Source organism: Aegilops tauschii, chromosome 7 (genome assembly GCF_002575655.3).
Source record: "Aegilops tauschii subsp. strangulata cultivar AL8/78 chromosome 7, Aet v6.0, whole genome shotgun sequence".
NCBI lineage: Eukaryota > Viridiplantae > Streptophyta > Magnoliopsida > Poales > Poaceae > Aegilops > Aegilops tauschii.
Genome location: NC_053041.3, coordinates 393830193 through 393840288, shown reverse-complemented (window position 1 = coordinate 393840288; position 10096 = coordinate 393830193). Strand labels below are relative to the sequence as shown.

Sequence of the window (10096 nt, the reverse complement as noted above, 5' to 3'; positions counted from 1 at the left end):
GAGTTGCATAATCGCATAGTCGAAGGAATATGTATTTGACATGAAGAAAGCAATAGCAATAAACTGAACGATCATTATGCTAAGCTAACGGATAAGTCTTGTCCATCACATCATTCTCCTAATGATGTGATTCCGTTATCAAATGACAACACATGTCTATGGTTAGGAAACCTTAACCATCTTTGATCAACGAGCTAGTCTAGTAGAGGCTTACTAGGGACATGGTATTTGTTTATGTATTCACATATGTATTAAGGTTTCCGATCAATACAATTCTAGTATGAATAATAAACCTTTATCATGGAAATATAAAATAACAACTTTATTATTGCCTCTAGGGCATATTTCCTTCAATAGGTTGCTCACCTAGTCGCATATCTAGACAACCTATTTGTTGCAAACCCTAATTAACCATATCGATCCTTTCAAAGACGTATCACTTCTCATGAAGCACATCCATAAGTTTCTCAACAGAGAAAATATTCCATGGGTCAACATCATTTGGGAAACTTACTACTCCAACACACTCCCAGGAGAGAGATTGGTAGGATCCTTTCGGTGGAAGTCCCTACTCAAGCTCTTGCCCATCTACAAGAAGTTTGCAGTTTGCAAAGCTAAGTCAGGAAATGCAACACTTCTTTGGATTGACTGTTTGGTGGGACCAACCACCGGCAACAAAGTTCCCTGAACTTAATTCCTATTCCACCAACAACACTGTGACACTGCAACAGATTATCAGATCACAGGAGCTGTCAGAACATTCCCACACTCCTATGTCTCAGCAAGCATTTCAGCACTATAATCTCCTACTAGAGCAACTACTAGAGAGACCAGCTTCTAATGCCACGGATGAATGGATTGTACAAGGATCAACAAGAGGCCACTCTTCCATTAAAATGCACCGCCACATGATGGGACCTAGCACAGTACACCACCACTTTCAATACATCTGAAAAACATCTTGCAGATTGAGGCACAAGATCTCCCTCTGTCTCCTTCTCCATGACAGGATCAATACAATGAATCTTCTCAACAGAAAGACCATGCACCTGGATAACTATAACTGTGCATTGTGTGTAGATAACACAGGGGAAACACTTCTACATCTCTTCTGGAATTGCCCATTTGCACTGCAGTGCTGGGACAACATCATTCCATTTTGGCACAGAGGTATATCAATATTTTATCAATTCCAGCTTGCCCTACTTCAACTGCCACAAGATATTGCATTGGACATTCTAACAGTGTGATGCTGGGGAATTTGGTCCATAAGAAACGGCAAGATCTTCATATCAGCTGCACCACACATTCATGGCTGGAAGCATTATTTACAGGAAGGAATGTGAACTACTCAGATCAAGGCAAAGCACACCAAAACAGAAAAGATCCGTAGTTAGGTAGAACATAACATATAATCTGATGTCAATACTTCATAGAACTAGCATAGGTTAAATTTTCTTTATATTGTTTTGCTGGCTTGTACACATTTTAATTTATTAATGAAAATACCGTAGAAGTATTGTTCTACGGTTTTACAGTAGAACAAACAAACAAATGAGGCCTGAGACGATGCATGCTTCGTTAATTCCAAGGTACCAAAACATTATGCGCTTTGGCTCTGTGGCAAAGAAAAATACATGCAGTCCACACGCCACAGTAGGATCTACTGGGTAAATTCACGCACAAATACTACCGTCTCATTCCAAAAATAAATAAATAGCTGAACCATGTATATATTCAACGTACATACAGTAGCATGTTGTCTCACAAAATAAATGTAGGCATATAAACTCCATCCCACTGTTTGGCTGATTAATAAATGTAATACATATTTTACTGTTTATAAGATGTATGGAGGCACTTTCTTGTTTGCTTATTAGTAGTCTTGTCAGTAAATATTGTTGTATGTAGTGTCATTCTGAAACCCAATCTAGTAGGAGTATGAAGTGGCACGACTGTACTGTCGTTTCACTTCAACCCCTCTCCGGAGACGCAGCAGGGAGTAGACGGCGCCGGCGATGAAGAAACTGACGAACCAGGCGTTGTCATAGGCCACGACGAGTGCCTTGGACATTGTCGGCAGCACCCCGACCTTGTGCAAGAACCCCGGCATGACGGCGGCGAATCCTGCCGCCATCGCCACCATCGCGGCAACGTTGAAGCCGCCCTGGAAGTAGTACGGGCTGCCGGCTTCCTCCGAGTAGAGCGCGTCGACGTCCAACGCGGTACGCCGCACTATATAGTGATCGGCGAGCACGACGCCTCCGATGGGCCCCATGAGCGCCGCATTTCCCAGCAGCCAGGTGAAGACGAAGCTCTCGCTGGAGCCGAGCAGCCGCCACGGCTGCAAGGCGATGCCGAGCAGCGCCGTGGCGAGCGCGCCCTTGGCGAACGTGAATGTCTGCGGCGCGAGCGCGACGAGGGTGTTCGCCGGCGCGACGACGTTGGCGGCGATGTTGGTGGTGATGATGGCTAGGGTGATGCCAAAGATGGCGAGGACCCTGGTGGCGGGCCCGCCGATGCGGCTGAGGAGGTCGATGGGGTCGGAGATGACCTGGCCGAAGATGGCCTCGGTGGAGGAGGTTATGGCGAGGCCGGCGAAGGTGAACATGCCCATGAACACCGGCAGCCCGATCTGGCCGAGCACCTGGTCCGTCTGGCTCCGGGCGTACCGCGCGAAATCCGGGATATTGATGGCCACCGTCGACCAGAAACTGATGTTGGCGGTGAGCGCCGGGAAGAAGAGCTGCCAAAAGTCGCCGCCGACCAGCCGCGGCGGAAGCGAGAGGATGGGCCCGAAACCGCCGGCGGAGACGTAGGCCCAGGCCAGCAACGCGGAGGTGAGCGCGACGAGCACCGGTGCTGCGTATTTCTCGAGCTTGCGGATGCCGTCCATGCCGCGCATGATGACGGCGAGCTGCGCGGCCGAGAAGACGAGGAGGCACGCGATCTCGAGCGGCGAGGCCCCGAGGCCGGGCACCGGCTTCAGCAGCGGCGCGTGGGTCTTGAGCCACGCCGGCAGGAGGAGGAAGATGGCTCTGCCGCCGATCCACGACTCGATCCCGAACCACCCGCAGCCGATGACCGCGCGGACGACGGCCGGGACGTGCGCGCCGTGAACCCCGAAGGCGGCGCGCGCGAGCACCGGGAACGGCAGCCCGTGCGTGACGGCCGGCGCGGCCGTGAGCACGAGCGTGGCGAGCACGATGAGGTTGGCGAGCGTGACTGTGGCTACGCCCTGGATCGCCGACATGCCGAGGTCGACGAGGCTGCCGGCGAGGTAGTAGGCCGGCACGCCGACGACGAGGCCCACCCAGAGGCTGGCCAGGTCGAAGCCCGTCATGGTGCGTTCCGACTTGGGCGTCGGGGCCAGGTCGTCCGATCCGCCCGACCCAAGCCTGGGGCAGACGGGCATGATCCTCCTGGCCGTGCCGCCGCCGCGAGGGAGGTGCAGAGGCGCGATCCCGGCTGGCGGCCCACGCGGGAGCAGAGGCAGCCGCGGCGGCGAGGTGGAGACGGCGAGGAGGTGGTGCAGCTGCAGGTGGTGAGCGGAATGCCGTGCGGCGAGCGGTCGGGACAGGGCCATGGACACGGCGGCCATCGTGTCGACTGTCGAGGTGGTAGTGGCCGCACCGCGCGAGCAGAGAAGCGGAAGCGGAAGCGGAAGCAGGGGAAGGAACGAGAGGAGGGTGTGGCGCGAAATATTGCTGGACTCGAGTGTGTTTGCAAACGGGGGAGGTGATAAGGGGAGGGGCACGTGTTACGTGCAGGGGGGCCTGCGTCCGAGGAGCCGAAACCTGGTTGGTTGGTTGCACTGCTGGTTACGGTACCGACGGGCCATTGCCTACGGCAAAAGATCAAATTCGTTTTTTGTTAGGCAAAGTCAAGGTGGCCATGCCTCACCACGCAACAAAAAAAAAAGAGACTGTGGCCATCTTCCCACGGTTTCATTGTAAAAAATAATCCTTCTAAAAATATATACAGTACTAAAATGTATCACCACAGATACAGTGAAAGGAGATGAAGAGTGACCTCGTCACTGCGGCACATACGCCCGCTGGCCCGAGTGCAACATCTCTCATGAGTGGTTAAACGCTTCGGTGGTGCGCTCTGCTCCATCCACGAAGATACGCTCGGAATCATCGATGACATCAAAGTCATCAACTGCTTGGATCACGTTGAAAATTTGTGTCGTGAAACAATTGCGGTTTTCTAATTTGACCATATTTAATTTTCGAGGCAATGCTGAGTATACTCATGGATATGTACTCGCAAATCGTCCAATGCCTTTTTTTTAACAAAAGAGGCTCTGATCTAATATAAAAAGTTCATCAAAACTACGAAGTACCCCAAGTATAATGGAAATTACATCAAGGTCCCTGAACCACTGAACAAGACCTGAACTTGTCAAATATAGTCGAAAGTCTTCGTGCATGTGTCCCTAAGAACCAGCACTCTGGAGCCGCAATCTTCACCGCTGAACCCTTTAATAATGGGAAACGTTTGGGGCCGGGGCACCGGCGGAACGATTCGGCCGGTCTCCCTCTTCCTCGCGCAGCGCACGTACAGGAGGGCACCAGAGCCGGCAGGCACCACGCGCGGGCCAGGCGACCAGCGGGCTCCTTCGACCGCCGCCGCCAGAGAAGAGCGCCTTGTCGTCCGCGTGCGGCCGCCCCTCACCGGATGTCGTTCGCGTGCGGCCGCTCCTTGCCGGATCTCGTTCGCATGCGGCCGCCCCTCGCCGGACTACTACCCTTCTGTCTCTTCCCAGAATCCGCCCCTCTGCCTCTCCCTGGAATCCGCCCCGGCCGCCCCTCGCCAGACCTTGCAGCGCTCGAGCCTCCCCAGCCATGGCAGACTACACCCCACGGTGATTTTTTGTTAGAACCGGTTGTAGCAAATTCAATCGCCGGTGGTAGCAAAAATCTACTACTGTTGCAGCAAAACGGTGTCATCGTCATCGCGAGCAAACACTAGACATCGCGCTTTTTTGTTACATGCTACAACCTGTATCACATTTTGCTACAACCGGCACACCACTCAGCTACAACCGGCGCCGAGTTTTGCTACATCGGATATCAGAAAGTTGCAAGCGTTCAGTGCCATCGAGGAAAGCTACAACCGTCTAAAGAAAATGCTACAACCTTCGATGAAAAAAGCTTCAACCGAACGAGAGATGAATTTTTCACCCAGGCGCTGCTCAAAACGAAAAAAGTTTCAATCGTTTACAGAAAAGCTTCCACCGTAGAGGGGAAAAGCTACAACCGTGTCAATTTTTTGCTACTACCGTCTGTGTGTTTTGCTACATCCATTCATGCGGCCATGGTACTTTTTTTGCGGCTGAGGTGTGACCGGCGACGACGAGGATGAACATTTTTTGTTGCAACAACCTCGTTTTTTGCTACCATTGGCGATGTGTTTTGCTACATCCGATTAACATGTTTGCTACAATGGCGACGCTGATGGATTTTTTTTGCTGCAACCATTGTCTTCATTTGCTACGACTGACACGGGAAAATGCTACCACGGGGCATCTCTATTTTTTGCTGGAACCAATCATCGGTGAGGCGGAGCTGCATCCATGGCACTCCGACGAGCAGCGGGGGCAGCGAGCGGTCGGGGTGAGCTGAGTCCCGGGGCACGGGGCGGCCCCGACGGGCGGCCGGGGTGGCGAGCGGACTTGGACGAGTTGAGTCGCGGAGCTGCATCCATGGCGCTCCGATGGGCGGCCGAGGCGGCGAGCGGTCAGCTCCAACCAGCGGCCGGGGCGGCGAGCGGGCGGGGCGAGCTGAGTGCCGGAGCGTGGGGCGACCGGCGAAGACGGGCGACGAGACGGGGTTCCTTTCCCGTCCGCGCTCGCGAGAGGAAGACGACGCCCTGGTTGGATAAGGATCCAACGGATCGGAATGGGCCGATCTGACGGCTAGGGTTGGACCGGCCGAAGCGTCCGGCCGGTGCGCCGGCGCCTAGCATCGCCCTTTAATAATTGATCTAAAGAACCTGACACTAAATCTCGTTGTCATATATGTGCAATGAGAAACCCTAACCTCGCCGCCCCGAGGAACTGGCAGGAATTTACGCCAGAACTCATATAATCTGTGTCGACGGATGAACTTGAGAAGGAACGAAGCCGGAAGACTGACTCGAAGAAGCATCGCCATCCATCAGAGCCACTCATGCGAGGACTAAATCCCTAACATATCTACTAGCCGGAGCATAGGCAGAGCCGTGGCGGGTCCATGGGCTCAGCGACGAAGATCGAGGGGAGGAGGACTTTGCCCAAGTCGTCTTGCTGGAGGGAAAAGAAAGACATGCACATTGTTGCCCGTTGAATACTAGAGTTATGGAGCCTTGAAATTAACTAAATATTTGCGTGCATCCCATTATCGATGAGACATCACCTCGTATTAGAAAGAATGATACGTGTGTCTGGACTGGACTTGGCGCCTGGACTTGTTGTCCCATCGATGCTTCTTTGCACCGACTGGACTTGGTGCCCTGATTTCCTCATAGGTGCGCCCTGGGCATCTGGACTTGTTGTCCCATCGTTGTTTCTTTGCACCGCCTTGGCCGACCTTGTTCATATCGCGACAAGGTTGGATTCCTGTTCGTCCTCCCTCTTGCAGTCCTGATTGCGGTTGTGGTTTCTGCTTCTAGCTGTCGGGGGATGAACTCCGGTCAGGCAACGGAATCCGGATCTTTTTCAAAAACATCGAGGCTGGCATCACCCCTCAATCCGGCTTGCGCTTGCCAGGTTCGTCAACCCGACCGGGTTGAAACACGGCCCGGCCTGCTCGCGCACGCAGGCCGAACTCGACAAGCCAAGAGTTCTCCAACAAGCCAGCGCCCTTGTGGCGTCTTTCTCAACCCAGCCACGGGTTAGCTCCCGTCCCATCCAAGGCGTACGACGGAACAAGTCTCCATAGAGGGGATGAGCAAGGCCACAGTGCCCCACCAACTCCTCTGACTGGCAGGGGCGTGGCAATAGTGGTCGACCTACTCCCCTGACCAAGGCCGACGTGGCAACAGTGCCGCCCTCGTACCGCTGACACAAGCCGATGGCGACCAGGCGATGCGCCAGTGTAGCCGAGCCGGCCCAACCACTCCGTGACGCATGACAAGACGGAGAACATTTCCCCCTGGCGCACGGGGGCCGCGCCCGAAGAACCCGATGAATCCTGGCACCCGGCGGGTCCCAGCTCTGGCTTCCCAGACGCTGACGTCCCGGCCCCATGGCCATGTAACTTTACCATTGTAGCCCTGGGGGGTTGACCTATAAAATCCCCCAGGAGGCCTCCATGCATGGGGCGATCAGATCATTTAGTAGAACACACCCACCCACCAGGAGAAGGAGCAGCCTAAGCCTTGGCCTGCCCTCCTCCCTCCTCCAAACAGCTCCAGGAGCAACTCTGTACTGCTACGCGCATCCACATATAATCCACTCTCGGCAGGACTAGGGGTGTTATCTCTCCGGAGAGCCCCGAACCTGGGTATGTCTTACGTCCCTCGCTCGCTCATGCCGACCTCGCCTTTGGAGCCCACCGGTGCCCTCAAGCCTGTCCCTCTCTTTAGCCATCCCTTGGCATCTGCCGTGCGCCCACCACGACAGTTGGCGCCCACCGTGGGGCAGCTCGAGGTCCCGGCCGGAGACATGTTCCAGACGGGGCCCTGCGTTGACTCCGACGAGCACGTCGCGCTTGCGGCTGACGCCCTCACTGCCTCCTTCATCGTGCTGCGCATCTCCGACGTGCCCGCGGCCGATGAGTATCCCAGCGGGGTGCTCGACGTCTCCGACTCACCCGTCCCCCTCAGCGACGAAGTTTCCGCCGGGGTGGCGGATCTCTGCGTCCGGGTGGAGGTGTTCGCCACCGACTCCGGCTCCACTTCATCCAGCGCCGCGAAGAAGGCTGCTGCCGCCAAGGCCGCGGCGGAGCGCACCGACGTGCCTAACCCGCTGCGTGCCACGATGCAAAACCTCAACGTCCCTATCGACACCGACACCAACGCCACCAACGTTGCTGAAACCCTGGCCCGGCTCGAGGAGGGCCGCAAGTGCCTGTTGGACGAGGCCACGACGCTCGCTACTATCCAGCGTCGGTTGGAATTCGTCCAGCGGGAGCATGATGCCGCATACGGTTTCACGCCAACCGCTGCCGAGCCCAGCCGGGTCACCGAGGTGCGGGCCCGTGGCGGCGCCATTGGCCGTGCCCTCGGTGCGGCCCCGACCGTCTACGACACCCCCTCCAAGAACATGCGCGCTGCGCAAGCGGCCGCCGTCGGCATGGAGTGACTGCAGGGCGAGGAGCTGCAGGAGCGACTGCAGGGCGAGGAGCTGCAGGAGCGACTGCAGGGCGTGAACGAGCTTCTCGACACCGCGAACGCGCAGCAGGACCGCCCCGACCATCTGGCGGGATCAGTCTCGCACTGCTCTAAAGACCCCGAGCGCGAGCAGCAGAACACGGCGTCTGCCCCGCGCCCCAACGAAGCTCAATCTGGCCAAACGCGAACCTGGCGCACCCGCGCCATGACGGCCGGAGACGGCTTGGGCAACAAGCCGGCCACGGGAGGCCAGCGCCTGCAAGACCCTGCTCCACCATCCGGCCGACGCGGCAATCCGGCTTCGGCCAACCCGGCACCCCGCGGTCCCGTCGCAAGCCGGCTGGGCCCGCGCTCCACCGACGACGCCGACGCTCGCTACCGCCTCGACCAGCTTGCCCTGTCCTTCGAGTTGGAGGAAGACAACACTGTTGGGCCAGCTTGTATCGGCCCACGCATACGGGATGAGCTCTTCCATAAAGGGTTCACGCTGCCCCGCGACACCCCCAAGTACAACGGCACCGTCAAGCCAGAGGACTGGCTCATCGACTACAACACCGCCATCGGCATCGCGGGCGGCAATCGCCGCCTTGCCGTGCGCTACGCCCCGCTCATGCTCCAAGGTTTGGCCCGCATGTGGTTGAACAGCCTGCCGGCTGGCAGCATCAACGCGTGGGTCGACTTCGAGCAGGCCTTCATCCGTAATTTCACCAGCACCTACAAGCGCCCCGGCCGCCCTAGTCAGCTCGCCATGTGCGTGCAGGGGCCGGCGGAAACCGGCCGCGAGTACCTCGCACGCTGGACCGAGCTCTAGAACAACTGTGAGGGCGTCCACGAGGTCCAGGCCATCCAGTACTTCACAAGCGTCTGCCGGGATGGCACCCTCCTCAAGCACAAGCTCTTGCGGTCCGAGCCAAAAACCATGGCTGGACTCATGGTCACGGTGGACAAGTACGCCAACGCCGACTCCGCCATGAAGATCCAGGTGGTACTGGACGAAGCCGGCAAGGCGAAACCGGCACCGCCTCCCAAGCTGGCCGTCGAGAGCAGCCGCCAGTAGAACAACAAGCGCAGGGCCGACCAGCAGGCCCCCCACTATGACAACCGCCTCGTCGCGACCGCCGAGCGGGCACCCATGGCTAAGTCGGCCAGCAAGCGTCGGCAAACCGGCAAGACGACGTGGCAACCCGCCATGAGCTTCGAGGAGATACTCGACGCTCCCTGCAAGCACCATAGCGGTGCGAGGCCGTTGACGCACATGCTCCGGCAGTGCGCCATCACCAAGCGCATCATGAGGGGTGACATCCCGCTGCCTTCGGATTCGGCTCCAGGCGCGGGGCAGCCGGCTCCGCCTCCTCCTCCCCCACCCCCACCAAACGGCGTGATGCGCAACGATGTCTTCCCCAACCAAAACGCGAGCTACGTCGTCTTCACCAGCCTCGGTGATGACAAAAGTAGCGAGCGCTTGTACAGACAGGAGGTGAACATTGTCATCCCGGCCAAACCGGAATACATGCATTGGTCGGAGCGCCCGGTCAGCTGGACCCGGGATGACCACCCGGCCGTGCTACCTCTTGAGCACTGCGTTGGTTTTCCCTTAAAGAGGAAAGGGTGATGCATCAAAGTAGCGTAAGTATTTCCCTCAGTTTTTGAGAACCAAGGTATCAATCCAGTAGGAGACTACACGCAAGTCGCCTCGTACCTACACAAACAAATAAGAACCTTGCAACCAACGCGATAAAGGGGTTGTCAATCCCTTCACGGCCACTTGCAAAAGTGA

At 56.7% G+C, this 10096-nt stretch overlaps 1 protein-coding gene across 1 annotated transcript; it reads right to left on the bottom strand.

The window, feature by feature from the left end:
• Positions 1 to 1700: 1700 nt before the first annotated feature.
• On the bottom strand, positions 1701 to 3726 carry LOC109743250 (purine-uracil permease NCS1-like). The gene has a single exon (XM_020302336.4). It carries the CDS (start codon positions 3599 to 3601, stop codon positions 1931 to 1933), a length of 1671 nt encoding a protein of 556 aa, XP_020157925.1. The 5' UTR covers positions 3602 to 3726; the 3' UTR covers positions 1701 to 1930.
• Between the last annotated feature and the right edge of the window lie 6370 nt (positions 3727 to 10096).

Excerpts from the sequence above, each read along its gene's own strand:
- LOC109743250 (XM_020302336.4), bottom strand. The coding sequence starts at position 3,601 with ATGGCCGCCGTGTCCATGGCCCTGTCCCGACCGCTCGCCGCACGGCAT.